This window comes from Thunnus albacares, chromosome 8 (genome assembly GCF_914725855.1).
Source record: "Thunnus albacares chromosome 8, fThuAlb1.1, whole genome shotgun sequence".
NCBI lineage: Eukaryota > Metazoa > Chordata > Actinopteri > Scombriformes > Scombridae > Thunnus > Thunnus albacares.
Window position 1 is genome coordinate 19,332,692 of NC_058113.1, and position 19,699 is coordinate 19,352,390.

At 41.4% G+C, this 19,699-nt stretch overlaps 2 protein-coding genes across 2 annotated transcripts; both read left to right on the forward strand.

The window, feature by feature from the left end:
- The first annotated feature begins 238 nt into the window (after window positions 1-238).
- Window positions 239-11,132, forward strand: efna1b (ephrin-A1b). Its single transcript, XM_044359944.1, has 4 exons — window positions 239-518; window positions 9,176-9,471; window positions 9,573-9,761; window positions 9,917-11,132. Exons 1-4 carry the CDS (start codon window positions 421-423, stop codon window positions 10,036-10,038), a joined length of 705 nt encoding a protein of 234 aa, XP_044215879.1. The 5' UTR covers window positions 239-420; the 3' UTR covers window positions 10,039-11,132.
- Window positions 11,133-14,199: 3,067 nt separating this feature from the next.
- slc50a1 (solute carrier family 50 member 1) lies at window positions 14,200-18,968 on the forward strand. The gene is made up of 6 exons (XM_044359196.1): window positions 14,200-14,431; window positions 14,682-14,759; window positions 14,858-14,981; window positions 15,079-15,240; window positions 17,674-17,793; window positions 17,934-18,968. The coding sequence occupies exons 1-6, from the start codon at window positions 14,364-14,366 to the stop codon at window positions 18,033-18,035; spliced, it is 654 nt and encodes a 217-aa protein (XP_044215131.1). The 5' UTR covers window positions 14,200-14,363; the 3' UTR covers window positions 18,036-18,968.
- The last annotated feature ends 731 nt before the right edge of the window (window positions 18,969-19,699 follow it).

Below are 19,699 nucleotides of genomic sequence, written 5' to 3' on the forward strand. Positions count from 1 at the left end.
TGTCTTTGTTACGCTTCTTCGATCTTATTATGGCTGTAGTGGGGTTGTTTTTGTGTTTTTCTGTGTTCCTGGTATAAAGTGAGCAGCTGGAGGGCGCGTTCCCAGCTCCTGCGATGGGCAGTGGGGAGAGGGAGGTGGTGGGGGGAAAATCACACTGCCTCGCTGCTATTGGTTGGTGTCACCTCTAGGGGTGGAGCCAACGCTAGACAAAACAGACAAGTTGCACTCCAGTGATTTCAATCAAGAGTTGCAAGCGTTTGGTGTGTTACACTTGTTTAAATTGCTGCGAATACTACAGTAGAAGAGAAAACTTCGAGTTTAGTTAACGTGCGCCTATTTACGCATTTAAATCGTCAATTAGAGAGGCTTTCATTAATCCTCGCTTACTAGTTGAACTTGTTTCTGTGGAGAAGAGGAGCTATGGATTTGGTGCGTCTGGTGTGTTTGGCTCTGAGCATCTGCGCTTGGTTCGCCTCTGCGGAGAGACACAGCGTCTACTGGAACAGCTCAAACCCAAAGTAAGTGATAATCTGTGCGCGCGTCTGTTTGAGTAGTTGTAAAGGGTCAACCATACACTGCTGTCTGTGTGACTGTGTGTGCTTCTGCTGATGTCTCGAGTGGATTTAACTGTTTTATTTCTTAAAATTTGACATCTGTAAAGTCTCATCCTATATTCTTAGTTACCTCCGGCCCCTGAGGCTGCTCACTCTGTTAACCTAAGCTGTTGTTGTTTTCATTCATGTGACAATTAAAGGGTTCGCGTGAGGTTTTAAAGTCAACCTTGTATGGTCCACGTTTAAACTCTCTTAACAGGATTGCTGCTTAGTGTATCAGGCTGCACAGTAGCAGTGTGGAGAAGCAAAGGATGGGCAGCAGATGCCCAGACAGATGGACAGATTCACCACTATATTTAACCGCAACACACATAGACACAGACACTGGCTACACTAATAGTAATAAATAGACTGACGAGTACCAACTTGGCCAGTGACGCTGTCTGTAGGGTCTGCACCTGTGTGTGCAGTGTGTCATGCAAAAACTAGTCTATTATTATTATTACTGATATCCCACCAAGACTCTGTCAGTAGGCTATAAAAGTGTTTTTCTCATTTGGGGAGAGTGGGCAAGCGCGCGCGCGCGCGCGTGTGTGTGTGTGTTTGTGTTTGTGTGTGTGTGTGTGTGTGTGTGTGTGTGTGAGTCACAGAGAGAGAGAGAGAGAGGCACATAATGCTGATTATTTTGTTTTGAGGTCAGAAATGTAATGCTATCCGACCACTCAGTGGAATCGATTGAGCTTGACAGACGCGCAATATCACAGCGCGATTTATTGAGCTTTTAGCGGCGCTTGAAGTATTATTTTATAACCGATCTGAAACAGAAGGACGGGTCCCTGCTTGCTGCTGCCGAGATAGGTCGATTAAAACCCGCCACCGAGACGAAACAAGGGCAAAAGCCATTATGGCCTTTTTAGTCTTGTCTTGATTACATTACTGGCTCTCTAATTGCCCTTTAACAACGACAATAGACGCAGGGCTTTAAAAAAAGGAGCCCCAACAAGGAAAACAATTGTCCTGATAATTGGATAAGGAGTCTAATGGAAAGTCCTGTCCTCATGAGGAGTGCTTGTGTCATGGGTTAGTCCATGTGTGACTCAGTGGCCCACCTGAGTTACACCTGAGTCACCTCAGACAAGAGGGCAGGGACTCTGGTTCAGGTGAGATGGAAGGGAGTTGTGTAAAACCAGAGGAGACTGGGTGAAAGGTGACACTGGATCTCTAAGTTTTAGTTCCTAAAAAAAAAAAAAAAAAAATCTGATAAAGACAGAAAGATGTCAGAGAGAGCAAGAGGACAAGGGATGGTCTAATACAGAGTCAGATCTACTGTCAGTCTGCTGTCCCTAATCTGGCTCTGGACTATTTCTGCTGTCAAATGGGAGTTGCATAAGGACAATAAGCAAAATCATAATATAATGCTAATCCCTTTTTCGAGAAGGCTAAACATAGGCTCTGACACAGACAGACACTTCACACATCACCAACAGCTTGGCCATCACAAACATGTGAATAAATAGATTCAGTAAATGGCTATAAGTGCTTCTACTTCTATTTTATCTGCTACAAGAAGAAGAAAAATAGATGTCCTTAGAAAGTCAGAAACAGAGATATTTGCATGAGGACAATAATGGCAGCTAAAAGCCAAAGTGAAACTATAATCTGCTCGTACTGTATTTCTTTTGCCACATTTTACAGCTCAATCTCAAACCCAAACTCCCTCCTTCTTTTCTTTTCTTTTCTTTCTTTTCTCCTCTCTTCTCCCATCTTCTCTCTTGTCTTGACTAAAAGCCCACCTGCCTCAGACTGTCCCCAGTGATCAATCAGTCACCTGTTCAGAGGATTATATAGATCCATCAGCAGCGGCTGACGGCAGAGCACTGTGGATAATTGATGCTAATTGATTCTTGGTCTGATTGTAAGCAGGGGTGATTTGTCTTTAGGTTGAGGACAGTGACCAGATGGCAGCAGTCTGCCTATTCATGTCGGGGAGTATAGAGATGTGAAGTACTGACAGTAGCTTAGGTGTGTGCGTGTGTTTTTCCTCTAAAGACAATTTACTGTACGTGTGTCTGTTTTTGTGTGTTTGGTTTCACTAACTTGTCAGTTCAACCTAATGATTATGACTTAATCCTTCCTTTTATACCCTGTAGGGATATGATACTGTTTTTCTCAGTCTGATCCAGTCTTGTTTTCACACTACATGTCTCTGCCTGTGTTGACTTTATGAGTGTGTGTGTGTGACAGAGAGAGGTTGAACTTGTGCTGCCCTTACCCAACTTTTAACGGGAAGTGATATTATTTTTTTGTTGTAGACTTGATTGTTTCTGTGTGTGTGCGCCGTCACGTCAGAGTAAAACAGGGAGTGGCCGTTACCGTAGGCAGCCTTACCGAGACATGATAAATGTGTGACTCACACTTACACACACTGGGGGGCAAGAGGGAGGACTTGGATGTTAATATTAGCCACAGCCAGCATTCCACCCCGCTGTTACTATACTCAACTCTGTCAGCTGTGTTCTTGTGTGTGTGTGTGTGTCTGTGTCTGTGTATGTGTATGTGTGTGTGTCTGTCTATGTGTGTCTGTACCTGTCTGTTCCTCTCCCCATCTTCACTCCTTTCCCTCTCTTTAACAGCTGGATCTCCTCCCAGACTGGCTGCTGGCCCTAAGCCCTCCATCTCCTTCTCTCAGCTTCAAGTGTATTCAAGATTTTCTGCACAGATATGGATGCTATTAACACAGAACTCCGCTGCCGCCTTTATGCCTGTTATCTCATTATTTGGCACCTTTCTTGCATCTCTAGCAGACTGAGATGCTTCCCACTATCTGCGCAAATATCTTTATCAGGACTTTGGTGTAATGTAATATTCTGTTTACGTGCATCTGTGTCTGGCTCTGTCTGCCTCGAAGCAGAGGGGGCCTGCCTCAACACGTTCATGCAGGCTGGAGAATGAATATGGGGTGAATGAAGGTGGTCGATGTCACCCCCCCCCCCCCCCCCCCCCCCCCCCCCCCCCCCCCCCCATACCCGTCACCCCTCCCTGCCCTTCAATTCCAACTCCAACATTTTATATTTTGCTCCCTCTCTTTCCACTCATTATTTACCCCTCCCAAGCCTGTGTCCCGTCTGGTTTGTTGGCCGCTAATCTCACCACAATGAGAGCACACACACACTAACATAGATTACAGACGGCTTGTAATCTGACCATCTGACCCATAGACACAAAACCATCATCCTGCTGGCTATATTCTATATATATATATATTTATGCTTCTGTGATCCTGTTATGTAACTTGGATATATTTCATTACTCTATTTCTTCTATAGCCTGTGTGTGTGTGTGTGTGTGTGTGTGTGTGTGTGTGTGTGTGTGTGTGTGTGTGTATCTGGGTGGGTGGGTTATGGTGTTATGGTGTATATAAGTTACAAAACAAACCTGCAGTTGTCACAGTGGATCAGTCCTGACATAATCTCCGAGATGGGGTTCATCCTACATCAGAAAAAATCAATTACAAGCACCACAGGACATCTCCATTGAGTTTGTTATGAATGCTTCAATATCAAAAGGCTTTTGTAACTCCTGTCCTCTTACCTAACACGCTTATAAAGTACTTGCATACCTTCACACATGATAGCACACAGCAGCACCTGGGAATTAGTGACCACGTACAGTTTACAAACTGCAGTACGTATTTAATATCTGCGTTTCAGGTCTGTGAATGCCCCCCCCCCCCCTGTTCACAGAATCCATGTATCTCTGTTTTTTCTCTGCTCTTCCTCTCGCTTCCTTATCTGTGGTCCAGACTTCCTCTCCCTCCCCGCTCCCTCCCCTTTCTCCATCAGTCCCCCTCTTTCTCACAGACCTTCCTCTGTTTTTGCCTCAGTAGATTTCCACCGGAGGACAGAGCACCTCTTAGCCCTGAGAGAGGCCTACTTTTGCCAAACGTTATCATAGTATGAGTGGGCAAGCAAGCATGTGTGTGTGTGTGTGTGTGTGTGTGTGTGTGTATGTGTGTGTGTGTGTGCGTGGTGTACTATGCTCATTCATAGCATTTCAGACATACCTTGGCTTTGCTGTCCACTCATATAGCCCACCATCGCCCCCTGAAGGTCGGAATTAGCAATAATCAGATGGATTTGAGGATATTTAGTTTTGCCTCGATTAATTCAAAACTTTTTTTTTTCAAATATAAAGTTATTGAATATTTTATGTAAATTATTGGAAGTCACTGAACTTGTTCCCTCCGGCTCTCTCAGGCAGACAGACACAGATTAACTCTCTGTGACCCCCCAACATATTAAACAAAGCATGATACCGTTTGGCCTTTTTCTATTCATCACAGACAGAATGGAGAGGCTACAAAAAGGGTAACTGGGTGAAAAGATTTGGGGGGGGTGGAGAGGAGGAGGAGGAGGAGTAGGGGCGTGGATGCAGGGTGAGAGAAGGGTGAACTGGAGAAAGGGATTTGAGTTGAGAAATTAGCCTGGATGAAGAGCTCTGGTATATTATGTCAACGTTAAGAGAGGGGACAAAATAGAGGATAGGGAGAGGGGGGGGTGGGACGATTTAGTAAGAATAAAGGAGAGGCAGACAGAGGGAGGAGAGAGTGGACAGTGATGGATGAAGGGAGGGAAGAAGTTTGGAATTGAATGAGTGAGAAACGGCAGTGTTGACAATTTTAAACCCTCTCATTCTGCAAAGGGGCCAAAGGGATTCTCGGCATCTTAACTATATCATGCACGCGTGTATAAGCACATGTATATTTGCAATCTGTGGAAGCTGAAGAGTTGAGTGCTTGGATTGATAATCCTGGCAGGAACTGCAGATTGTATTTGTGTGTAGTGGAGGAAGAATTCCCGCTGGGTTTCTTACTGCAAGAATATGAGATAGAGGAAGAATGGAGGTAGATTACATTGGAACCTAATATAGAAAGACATTTCAGTGTATTAGATTGGCTCTAATAGAGTATCCCACTAGTGAGCAGCTAAACCCATTAGAACCACTGACAGCTCCTCAGCCTGTGTGAAAGGAGGTGTGAATCTGCCATACCACAGCAGATTAATAGGGTATTACGTGTACACCTCAAAGTAAAAGTGTGTGAGAGTGTGACTGGAAATCTGATGAGTGTGCCATGTGAGAACATTGTCCAAACCGCAGCCCCCTGTTGTGACATTCCAGTGTGTGCACACTTACTACTGATTACCTGCAGAGCAAATGGTGGGGGATGCATCTGTTTAGTGTTTCAGTGGTGCTGACTCGCTCCCAGAGTGTGTTGTGTATGTGAAACAAATATCTTCAGCGCTGACTCAGATGCTGGTGTGTGTGAGAAGTTGCGACCCTGAACTCTAACCCCGGCGACCCGGCTGCCAGTTTGAAACACTCCCCAGAGAGAGGGGGAAAGACAGAGTTCCTGTGTCAGTTGTTTGACCAAAAACCAGTGAGAGCTCAGGGGACAAATGGAGGGACAGCAGAGTTGTCAGGGGGGAAAGGGGGGGGGGGGAAGGAAAGAGGGATGGCAGGGGAAAAGAAAAGAAGAAGAGACAATGGCAAGGCTTCAAAGCTCCAGTGAAGCGGGCAAAGTGTCAAACAACTCACCTACTGTCGTAACCGCTAGTGCTACAACCATTTTATACCCTTACAACACACGCACCTTGCCCGCTGACGCCAACGCTACAGTGACTTAGTAGTGAGAAATTACCTGGAGGAAGAAAGACTACAGCCACCTTCAACCCTTGCTGTTTACCCACACCTCAGTCACATACACACACACACACACTCACACACTCAAACACACAAGGGGCTCCAGTAGGCCTTGATAAACAGATGTGCTCATGAGCCCGGGGCATGAGACACCCGGAATAAGGGTCTTCAGAGAATCCCTCTCCTGTGAAAACACACTCACACAGGCACGAGGAAAGAAACAGTGTGGAAATTAGGTTTGCAACAATGTTAGCACACTCACACACCTGGCTCCCAGTCTCACATAGCTATCACATTCATGCGACTTTCACTCTCCCGAGAACTGTCAGTCAGAGGCGAAGGAAGACGCGGGGAGATACAAGAGTCTCCAGCATGTCGAGAGCTTTGATGAGTGAGACGTAAAGTTGGAGCGTGAGGAGGATGGAGGGAGAGGACTTGTTAAAGACACGGTGGAACAAGATGGAATCAATGAATTGCAGTTTCTCCCAGTTCCTTGACTTCTTGTCACATAAAAATAACTCAATCCACCACACGAACTCTCATTCAAAGATAAACAAATTTCAGATGCTTTTGGAAAAACACTAAAAATGCACTCACAGTCATATGAGCACATATATTACACACATCCACACCAGTCAGGGCAGTGAAAGCTCCGTAGGGGGTAAGGTACAAGGGTTGAAGAGGCCCTGTAGCCTTCAGGCATTCTGTCTTTGGGGAGGGAAAGGGTATAATTACACCCCATTCATTCCTCCTCCCCTCCTTTTCTAAAGAACACATTGGCCCCAGACCCCTAACAGCTTTTAATTAGCAGCAATGGAGGAGGGGGAAATGAGGAGGTGAAGAGAAGGATAAAAGGAGAGTTTTTTTTTCTTCTTAAAAGCATGACTATGAGCCGTGAATGAAATTAGCAACAGAATCTTTCTGTTTTGTTGGCTTTTGACAAGCTTGTGTTTTCATGCGGAGGTCAGCCAGGCCACTAACAAGGACACAGTGTGGGAAAAAAGGTGTATCCTATACAATTTCAAACTATTCTTTACTTCAGAGGGAACCACTCCAAGATCTCCAAACATCTTGTTTTCTCCAACTCTGTTATTACTGGTTTGACTCAAAAGAAAACAAGTTACAATGAGAGTTGAGATTATTCAGCCAATTAGTGTCTTTCCCTTTCACTGACACACTTGCACTCCCAAACACACACACACACACACACACACATATACACACAAATAAAGGCGGCATCCACACCTGCACAGGAGTGTATACACTCACAAAGAACCTTTTTTTTTGAGAGAGAGAGAGAGCACTGATTGCTGATTGGAGGGTGGAGATCAGCCTATTTGCCTTGAATAACAAGTGTAGAGCTGTGCTCAGCTAACAAAGCATGTTTTGACAGGTAGGTTAGCGCTAACCAATACACACACATACACACACACACACATAGGGGCAGGAAGGAGAGGTTAGAGGCCCACGTTTGGAGCCAGTGTGTCTGTGACTTGGCCAGGGGGTCCTAACAGGAGCCACAACAACAGGAGAGGGGGGGGGGGTCAGAGCCGCTATGTCCCACACTTTGATGCCGAGGCACACACTTACAACTCACATAAACAATGGCAGACACACAGGAGCTGTTTTGTTGTCACTTTCACTCTCACACAACACAGAAACACAAGCATCAACAAGCAGTCACTCAGTTTAAGCACAGATCAAATTTACGGATTAGAGCTTGTTACCCCCTGAGGTTGTAGTCAGAGTAATACCCAAATTATCAATCTTTCTTCACCTGCCGGCTCTTGGCTGATCTGACAGCAGCAGTCACACATCACAGTTACCGGCATATTTCAGCCTCACCTGGATCATCATAACTTTAAAGGAACACATTTTTTACACATAAATTCTTTTCCCCAAGTTCTCTAAAGGTGGAAATTTCACACAACTACCTGAATCCCTCCACTTATATTCATGCTGAACATTTTTGCCACAAATGTGCAGTGACTTTACAGGATTTGTACTTATTTTTCACTGTTTCTCTGCACTTCATTAGGACAACAAGCATGGGAAGTGAGCAAAGTGGAGACAAGACGGCTCAAAAGAGCCATAAAACTAAATGAAGGGTAAAGATGAAAAGAGAGAAGGAGAGCGGCAGCCTGACTGTCTCCACCCACTCTGTCTCTGTCTTTGAAATCAGAGAGAAATTGAGAGAAAGAGAGACAGATAGAGGCTGCAAATTAGGGTGAGAAATCTCAACAGTAGCTGCAACACTAATGGACAAACATCTAGGTGGAGAAATCTTTGTGAAAACTGTTTAAAAAAGACTTGACAGAAAGAGTCACTGAGTTGAACAGATAGAAAGAGGGAAGCAGTGGACCAACAGAGAAGGTGAAAAGAAGGATGGGGAGAGAGCTGTCATTTAAAATCTTGTCCACTTGTAAGCAGTTGAGAAGTGAATCTGCTGAAGGCGAAACGAGGAAAGAGAGAAGGAAGGTGTGTTAGTGGGATGGCGGTAGGGCTTTATGAAATTCTAGGTGTGTTTTTCTCGTCTGAAAACTAAGTGAACAAGTCCAGCCTGATCAGGCTCTTTCTAATTCTGTCACAGTGATGGGCTTGTGCAAGCACACTGAAACATGTCTACTAAAAAACACCCTCACGTGCTACCTGGCTTACGCCCTACTAGCTTTACCGGTGTATAAATGCGCCCCATGCGTGAGTAAGTTTGTTTTCTGTGTCTATGTGTGATCTGCCCTCATTATTCTTAACGGATGCGTTGTATGAGCCAGGTTTCCAGGGTGTGTGTTGAGCACGTGTACAAAATCCTAACAGACAGCTATAAGCCTCTATTATTCATGTTTTTATTCATATTGTAAAAAAAAATGCTGAAGGGTAGGACATTTGTCAGTAACCACCTCTTTCTTCCTATGTCCTTGCAGCTTCCTGTGGGATGAGTACACAGTGGAAGTGCGTATCAACGACTATCTGGACATCATCTGCCCCCATTACGCCCACGGCGAGGTGTCATCACATGCAGCTGAGCGCTATGTGCTGTACATGGTGGAGAAGGAGGACTACGAGGTGTGTAAACCTCACTCCTTCGACCAGCTCCGTTGGGAGTGCTCGCGGCCCTTCGCTCCCCATGCTCCTGAAAAATTCTCTGAGAAGTTCCAGCGCTTCACGCCCTTCACCTTGGGCAAGGAGTTCAAACAGGGAGAGAGCTATTATTATATCTGTAAGTATTTAATAGCAATATTCATTGCAGTATATAATCTTATCACACTCCTGAGAAGCTTTCTTATATTAAAACTTTCCCTCTTTCTGACTCTTTTCCAGCCAAGCCAATGCATCACCATGGCGAGGATTGCCTGAGGCTGAGAGTGGATGTTGTTGGGCATAAAGGCTCTGGAAAGAACCATCTAGACAAATCCAAGGCAGAGGAGACAGGGAAAAGCTTGGATGGAGGAAAAGTGAAGTTTCCCGCTGCTGGAGGAGTGCATAACCCCTCTAACAGGCTCCCAGCAGGTGAGGATTGTTTTGTAAAAAAACATACCAGACAGATGCAAAATAGTTGCAACAGTCATGCATCTGAGAAGACCTCAACTGGGTGTGTTTACCATGACTGAATGATGAAATCCAATACTGACTCTCCCTCCCTTTTTTTTTTTTTTTTTTCTTAGACGATCCTGCTGTGATGGAGCCAAATGTTCAGAGGAGTATCGGCAGTTCAGGAACACAGCTGGACTCCTTGTCAGTCGTCTTTACCACAATCTCAGTCTTGTTATCCCTGATGCTACACTAAGGCTTGCTGGGACACCATAACAGAGACAATGCTATAACCTAATGCTGGTCATTGGGACCATGAACACTCAGAGATTTTTTTATGCAGATTTTTTATACGAGCATGGACAGAGCCGTTGTTGTGTGTTTGTGTGTTTGATGTGTTTGTTTGCGTGAATGTGGAACGTTGATCGTTCCAAAGAAGAGGACCTCAAAGATGTTTTTTTTATTACTTTATTAAAAGGATGGCGATTCTCATTTTTGACCATTTAAGATGCACACTTTTTTTCAGCCGCTATGAGCAAAACTGTAAGCAAACCGATCAAAAATAATGAATTTATTAATATCTGATTGAAAATTACACAAGGATTACAACATCCTCATGATCATGTCTTTTTCAAATGTTCATATCATCGGTACAGTAATTTCTCAGACTCTCACTGCCATTTTTCTTCATTTACATGTAGCGAAATTATTAATTCTGTGTTTTGGAAATGTTGTCGGCTAATGCCAACGTTATGTAGGATTTTTGTCATGTTGTTGTGTAGCACTCAGCTCCCGGTTATTCACGTATCTGTCAAAGCATCACTGTTACATTCACTCAAGAAGAGAAAATACACAGAATCAGGTACTGTGGTTTAAAATGCGCCATACATAAAATATCTGACACATAGGTAAACAAATTTGCTAATATTTAAATCTCACTTGTATGGTTAAAAAAAAAGCTCAAATGATCCAAAAATCAGAAACAATCAATTCCAGAAAAATTGCATACGTTTTTCAAGCCATAAATCATCACCAATCTGTTAGTGTTGAAAACCACTTTAAGAGAATCAATTGTAAAAGTCATAGGTATTTAAGGGAGCTTATCGTTAATTTCTGTTGTCATGACAGTATGATGGTACACTGGCAGATGTTTGCAGATGCGATCCAATTGTTGTTATCAAACCTCAAACTGAAGGGATTTCCGAGAATATGTTTTGTTTTCTTATCAGACCTACTTCTTGTCATTTTGTAAATGTTTATATGTAAATTTGTACATAGAAAAAACTATAAGAAACTGTTTTAAGATGTGAAATATTTCAGTGAAATAAAAGAAATGTGATGTAATAAACATTTCTGTCTGTTTTTCATCAGTTAAATATATTTTTGCACTGAACACTGACGTCATTGAGATTTTGATGGATGACACAATGTTTTGGCAAAGCTATCCATCTCCTGTCCGATGAAATCTCTCCAGCCCCCCTCCACATTTCCACCCCCAGGTCTTTCCCAACCTCTATTTTCTCATCCCCTCTTCTCTGCCCTCTCTGTCTTTCATCCCTTGTGACACAGTTTACTCTGGCTTAGATTTCACAGTCTGAAAACCAAACACTAGGGACGAGAGGGGGGACGATGAAGGAGCGAGAGAGCCGGTTAGTGCAGGGAGAGAGGCCCACAAGCAAACTGACAACTGGGTGTGAAGGTGTCACTCTCGCCTCCTTGCTCACACTCTTCCACTCTTTTTTTTGCCCTTTCTTGCCCTGTCTTTACTACTCTGTGCATCCTCCTTGGAGGGAAAGCAGAAGATCCGTCTTCATTCCAACATAGGAATGAAGATGAGCACAGTACGCAAACCTCAGAGCTGACTGAAAACTGTCAAAAGTCACCATCCCTTGTAAAACCACGCAACATATACATTCAAAACCAGATCATAAAAATGAGTTATTTGTTTTTCCATCATCACGTCATAGCTTCATATATTCACTGCAGATGATCACACAGTCGCAGGGAGCTTGTGCAATGTAACACCCATGTAGATGTACTGTGGGTTAATGCAAGGCAGGCTTTCAGTGTACCTGATGGAACAGACCAAACATGGTATTCGCTGTAATGTGGGACTCAGTAATGTGTCAGTTCAAGATGATGTCATATAGCAATATGCAACAATGCAGTCAGATTACATACTGTGATATGGACAATTTATCAATTATAACACAGAATAAACAAATTACCAGCAGCGGAGGAAGTCTGCATTTAATTTTCTGCTTGCATAAAAGTGAAGCAGATACTAATTGCAAAGAATGGTTTCAGTTATTGAATAATGTATATCTATAAATATCACTGTTGAAATCCCCAAAATTGGAAATATCAATATAAGGAAACAACAAAAATACCTACAATTTTAAATTTGTACAAAATGTATTAACCTCTCAAAAGGCAAAAACCCTCCTATCTCCAGTTTATGGGGATTCTCCATGCTTTCATTTCACTCTCTTCCTAAGATTGAGTATAAAGTCTCTAAAACTCTGCAATATTTTATGATCTTACAGTATCAGAATCAGGTTTATTGCCAAGTAGGTTTGCACATACAAAGAATTTACTTTGATGTTGTGATGCATAATGATCAAAAGATATGAAGTAAGAGAAAATACAAATATCACAAAAGTTGAGTTATCATAAATAATACAAAATAGAAATAGAACATTGCCATATATTTTGCAGAATGTATTTTGATGTATGGATCTCAATTTACAAAGTATTTGGTAACTATAACCATCAGATACAGCAGATGTAGTAGAGTAAAAAACATATTTTCACCTGAAATATTGTTGAGTCAAGGGAAAAAAATTAAAAAAGTTACTTTCCATCATTGATGGTTATAACCTGAAATATGTAATAGATGATAGAATGAGTGTACTTTTGAAATATATGTGAATATTATAAAGGTATGCAAACATCAATTCATTATTGGATTACATTAGCATATACATGTGAAGGGCATCTAAATATCAAGGCTAGACAAATATATATTTGTAATATTAAATGTGCATTTTGTTTGCATAACACTGCAGGAGATTCACACAAAAAAGGAGAAGAAATTACAATTTAATAACAGAAAGATCAATTATGAGCCAGAAAGATAAAACTGCTCAACAGTTACAGTATTATAGAAAATGCCACTGAGGACATAACAAATTAAGTGAAAAAAAAAAAAATCAAATGTCAAACAGATGCAAAATTTAAACAAGACTAGAACAAAAAGAAAATGAAGGCGAGGAAAGGAGAAAATTATACATCAAAGACTGTTGTTAAAGGTCAAATTTGAGAGCTTTTTGAAAAGTGTAGAGCGAATGAGGATCTGTGGGAAGAGCTCTGCAGTGATTAGTCCGCTGAAAGCCTCATCTACCCCTTTCAGCTCTGATGCTCAGTCCTGACAGCTGGACACAGGAGGTGAAGCCGGCTGATCTGAGGGTCTGTGATGGTGGGCGAGGTAATAAAGGTAAGAAAGAAAGTTAATAAGGATTTTGTAGGTGATTAGAATGAATTTGACCTGAACTTTGCTGAAAGGGAAGGTAGCTGTAGTTTTAATTAAATGATGAAATATGGATTTCATGGACATCTTAAATGCTGGATGTAATATCTATGAAATGAATAAACTGGAATAGTCCACTGACCATTCCGCCCCAGTGGAATGCGTTTTCAACGTCATTTTGAACAAGATTGTGAGAGTGAAGGCACATTCAAAAACAATATGAACAAAATAAATGTCAACTCAAGGCCCACTTACTATTACTTAATATTACTATTACTATTCCTGCTCTGACATGCATTCAAAAGCTCCAGAAAACAACTATAAAATGGACCTCAAGTTATATTTCTTTTGTCAAAACAGGCATGAATTATGTTATTGTGATGATGTTTGCATGCACACCTCACATGTACATGCATTTATAACACAATTCAACTGTCTATATGTCATATTTTTTTACCCTACAATTTGTTTAACCAGTACATTTCAGAAAAGTCAAATATGCAAATATCCAACTGCTCATCAGTCGTTTCATTTTGACTCTTCTTGTTATGTGACGTTTATTTATCCTGTATATTAGTTTTTGGGATCAATAAAGTTGAATTGAACTGGTCTGAACTTCTATGTTGCAGAAGCTCTCTGACCTCCCTCAATACATTGAGTCAAAAACACAGATGTACTACAAGATTTTTTTTTTAAATTATTATTATAATATTCTTATTATACATCCATGTAGAATCAAAACTCTTCAGCCAGCTCACTCAGTGCACCTTCCACGTTTCTTTACGTGATTACGTCACGCGCGAGTTCCGCCATCGTTTCAGCGTCCTATTGGAGCAAACACACCCACCTGTTTTATCACACAGCAAATCAGCTTGCAGAAAATCTCAGTACGCTGATTGCAAACACGGAAATCTAGCGAGAGAAGGAGCCTGTGGGACGTCAGCGCACTGTAGTTATTTGCTACCTTTAATTTCATTGCAGTTCCGGTTCCTTCTAATCAAAAGCGCGAAAAATACCAGAAGCGGCGGTGCATCTGTTTTTACCCCCGTTCTATGGATTTGTTGCAGCTGCTATCATGGGCTTGCATCGTGTTTACAGTCGGGATGTTCTCGACTGGACTGTAAGTTGTAATGCTCATTATAGTGACATGCAACATGGCAATTTTTCATCCTCATTTGTTTCTGCAACGTCATATGTTTGGTAGTAAATAAGAGAGTGGTGAGATGGACGGAGCTGTTGTGAAACTGTTGCACTTGCTTGTTTGAACTCCTGTCAGCCACATGTACTTGTGAAGGAGTAACTTTATCGCCTGTGTTGACTGTTTTTCTGCCTCTCTCTCTCTCTCTCTCTCTTCCTGTGTGTGTTTGTAGGACCGACCTGAAGAAGATGCACGAATCCAAGAGTGCTGACAACATCCAGTTCCTCCCTTTCCTCACTACGTGTCTTAAGTGAGTGTGTTTGTGCACATACCCTGATTTTCCACTATGATCAGCATCACTGTGTCACACTCTGGTCAGCACATCTAATGCTCCTCTTGTTGTCATAGTAACCTGGGTTGGTTGTATTATGGGATTCTGAAGAGAGATCAAACAATTGTCCTGGTCAACGTTATCGGAGCTTTTCTGCAGATCCTCTATGTCGCCACGTACCTCCACTACACAAAACAAAAGGTCAGTATGCAGACGGAGGAGGTGCAGCTCAGTTTTGGTGTGTTGTGTACACACCTGTCTCTTAGCATCTTCCTGTGTTTCTTTTGTTTTGTTTTAGAGGCAGGTGATGTCCCAGACGCTTGCTGCAGGAATGGTGCTGACCTGCGCTTGGTTCTACTTCACCACGTTTCTTCCGCCGGGAGACACTCGTCTCAGCCAGCTAGGCCTCACGTGCAGTGTGGTCACCGTCAGCATGTACCTGTCACCGCTCACTGACTTGGTATGAAACATATGCATTACAGGCAGCATGTAATAAGTCAAATGTACTTTTCTTCTCTTACTGGACTCGTATACCCCATTTACACCTGGTATTAACATGTGATCTTTATCTAGATACGTTATCTGGATAAGAAAAAACGCACGTTAATGCAAGGTGTAAATGCACTTAGAAAGCATTGTGTTCAGATCTCGGCCAGGTGTAAGTGCAATCTGTACAGTGTGACCACATTCACAAGTAAAAAAAAAAATCCATACAGCAAGTTGAAAGGTCACCTAAGTCCACGTCTGCCTGCCAGCTTATGCAAGACCTGCAAACGTTGGGAGTAGTAGAAGTGGATAAAAGTCTTCCCTCTTAACAAACAAATGACGCCAATCCGCAGCATTGCTTCCCGTGACCTAAGACTCGCCATGTTTGCTGAAAAGTCTGCCAGCCTTGCCCACCTAATTTGCATATCAAGATCCGATCTTAATGCAGGCACAGATGAGAAAAGGAGAGTGCATTTTAATACCAGGTATAAATGCAAAGACCCATAGACAGAAGAGTCATTATCAAGAATGTATCCAGTTACAGATCATATGTTAATACCAGGTGTTAATTTGGCCATAGATAACGTATTGGGTGCTGAAATGATTAGTCCTCTAATCAATCAACAATTTTAATAATTGATTAATATTTTAAGGCATTTGTCAAGCAAAAAAGCCAAACGTTTGCTGGTTCCATCTTCTCAAATGTGAGGATTTGATGATTTTCTCCTTTTTACTTGTCTGTAAATTGCACATCTTTGGGTTCTGGATTCATCATTGGACAAAACTAGCAATTTGAAGTCAAATTGGGATCTCCCAAATTATGATGGTTGTTGTTGACACACATAAAAAAAAAATTGTTTCGTATGATTTTTTTTTTTTTTAGGAATTTATATGATTTCGGTAACTACCATAATGATACTCTTATTGTTTTATTACAATTTTTTTTTTTGAAAGATGGTAAACAAGAGAGTGAGTTATCGCTCTGCTTTTAACTGTAACTGTCATTTATGGTAACTTGTCATGGTTGCTTTTCCACCCATTAAAAACCAGAAAAAAACATGTCAAGCCGATTGCATTTCAAAGTGCAGCTTGAACATTATGCAGTCCATCATCCCAACGCCTCTGCATTATGTTGTTTATGTTCTGCGGCGCCGAAAATTAGATAAATCAAAGTAAATATTACGCCATATAGCTGCCGCCATACAGTTTATCTAAACATAAAAGTCTGTTTTTTTTAAATGCAAAGGTTGATTTTACCTCTTAAAGGACAGATCCTTTCTAGAATTAATGCTTGTAAATCAGTTTTTAAGGGATGTTTCTACATGTGTCACAGTTGATATCAACATTACAATATTCACTTGAAAACACACTTTGCTTTTTTCTTCACATTGTGTAACTTTACAACTTGCTGTGGCATGTCAGTGTGATTTCCACCTTAGACTCTTATTCAGTACACAGCATATTTAGTCCTCCTCTCTGACCTTCTCCTCAACAATTATGTGCCATTGTGTCTCCCACACATAGTTTGCACAATCAGCTATTTACCAGTGAAGACATAAATTCTCTGATCTCTCTCTTTCCTTTTTGTCTCTTTTTGTCATCTCGTTGCTCAGTCTACTATCCTGTTTGTCTCCTTCCCTCCATCTGCCTCCACCGCTCCGAATGACCCCCAGTCAGTCGGTTTCCTGCCTTTCTTCTCCTCATCTGTGTCTTCCTGTTATTCTCGGTCTCTGTCTGTTTATACCTTATATCCCCTTGGTTACATTCTGTTGTCTTATTACAGTCTATAAATATTGTGTTTGCACCTCAGAACTATTCAGAAATTACACTAAATGAGCAAACTTAACGCTAATCGCCATGATTATTATCTTTACCTACCTGAGCTTGTAGTTTTAAAGAGAGCATCTAGGTTGGTTCAACTTGGATCTTATGTTTGTTGTTTTGGACGTCATTCCTGTTGGTCGTAATAGAATATTACTCACTAAGTTAATTATTGATGTCTGGAAATTTAGCTAAAAAGAAGTCAATCACGAGCCATCAGACAATCAAACAAAATTGCAGCTTAGCCAAACTCATTTTAAAAAGAAAACAAAGGCAAATTGTCATAAACATCCATCACACTTTACAGACTTTGACTTCCTGTACTCACCGTAGTCCTGCGCACACAGTTGTCCTGTGCAATTAGAGATTTTGAGTTTTGAGTTTCTTGCTTTGTCGAACTCCTTGCTCCAACATTGTAGTGATGTTGCCGTGTTCCCAGATATCAGCAATTATTTTGGTCAGTTTAATGTTACAGTAACCAATAGTAACAATGGCCAAAACCTAAAAAATAACCCCCAAGTTGTAATGAAGTTGTATTTACTTGTTAACCAATTGTTGCTACCATCCTCTGTCTCCTCCCTTTCAGGTGGAGATTGTGCGTAGCGGTAATGTGCAGCGCTTATCCTTCCCTCTGACTGTAGCCACTTTCTTCACTTCAACCTCCTGGGTCCTCTACGGCCTCCAGCTGAACGACCACTACATCGTGGTACGACACAGAGAGAATATGCAACCGTGTCAGATTGTTAACAGCATGTGTAAATACAGCTTTTAACACTGATTTGATGAATGATTAATATCATTAATGTCTTATTTTTCTGCTTTTGTGTGTGTTTGTGTTCATCCCAGGTTCCAAACACCCCTGGAATCTTCACCAGCCTCATCAGATTTTATTTGTTTTGGAGATTTGCGTCTAATCAATCACCTTCCTATAAGGCTATGCAGATATGAGGGAAAGGGATATAAAAAGGGGGAAGTCATGACAGATGTGATGACTACATGGATTGCTGCAGCAAAGCCGTCCCTTCGATTGTCTTGACTGAAACAAACTGTTAGTGGGGCGACACCACTGCTAAAGTGGAGATAATGTCTTGTTTTTGTTGACTTTATCATTTCAGGAAGGGATATCAAGGAGCACAATTAGTCAGAAAAGTGGTGAATTCAATTGAGTTCAGCAATTACAGATTTTTTTTTTCTGCAGCTATTTGTCAAACCTGCAACCTGTCTCCTCTTCATGTCTTTCAAGTGCCTTCTGTTAGGTCATGGTTGCCATTAAAGACCAATGGCATTTCCTGATCTACCAGAGTTTCTTATCTGTGCATAATCCAGTGAATTGGATTGAAACTTTCTTATGTCATATTATCCAAAGATTTTGTGGAGTTGTAACTTTAGCGGCTGCTATTTTAATATCTCATATGGTTGCTCTGTTTACTGTTACTCATATGTAGTATGAACCACTTTCATATCTATTCAGAGTTGCCTCTGTATCACCATATAGATGATATATTAAGTCATATCAGTGGCAGTAAGTTATATTTGTGTAGAATTGTTTTCTATACATTTTTATGTGAGATTTTTTTTTATACAGAATGTGTATAATGGTTTATGTCCAAGATCAAGTATTGTTAATGCTATTTTTATAAACTCTTATATATGAGATTAAATAAAATGCAAATGAAATAAGCACCATAAGATTCGTTTACAACAATGAATGGTGCTTTTTTTTCTGGTGGTTGCTTGTCGTGGTTAATGGAGTCTCCTCATTATTATCTGTAATAAGGACATATGTTATGCAAATTAAACAGCTCTGTGTCAGCGCTGATCACTAATTTCTAAGGGATGTAAGATCTTAAAAGATGCCATGTAAATAAATTTTTACCTTCACCATCAGTGATGTTTATTTGCTGATTGCTTGTTAAGCTGTGAACATGGAAGAGATGAAACATATTTTTTTTTAGCTCAGTAAAGCAAGAAAGCTGCACTTGACCCTTTGAAGTGGGAAGATATGCGCTGTAGTACGGAGGTTTTGTTTTGGGTGCAGTAATGAGCTTACATGCAGATGTGTGGATATGTGTGTGTGTGTGTGTGTGTGTGTGTGTGACTGGGGTGGTTGTGCAAGAAGAGACAAAAGCTTGTTTGATGGTGCAGCAGTGCGAATGAGCTTGTTTGTGTGAGTATGTTGATACAGAGAGGGCAATGGTGGGAAAGGCCACGCCAGAGGTTCTCATCTCATGTGTGTGTGTGTGTGTGTTACATTAGCCTCTCTTCCTGAGCTCAAAGAGCCTGCCCCTAACAGAGCACACAGACACAACACAGTATTGTGCTGAAATTGTGTGTTATGTAGGAGAAAAGCTAAGCTGAGAAGACTGGAGGTGGGAGATAAATGGACCATGGTTGAAAGAAGGAACAAGAAAGAAAAGGGGGAAAATGTGACAAAGCAGAAGGGAATGTAATGTAAATTAGACTGAGGTAGGAGACAGTAAACCTGGAACAAGAATAAAGGAATTCTTATGAGAAACTTGGATTTGACTTATGCTGTAATTTTGCTGTAAAATGATAAAAGTTTTATAAAACAAGACAAGCTGTACTTAGGCAGCAGCTAAATGCTAACATCA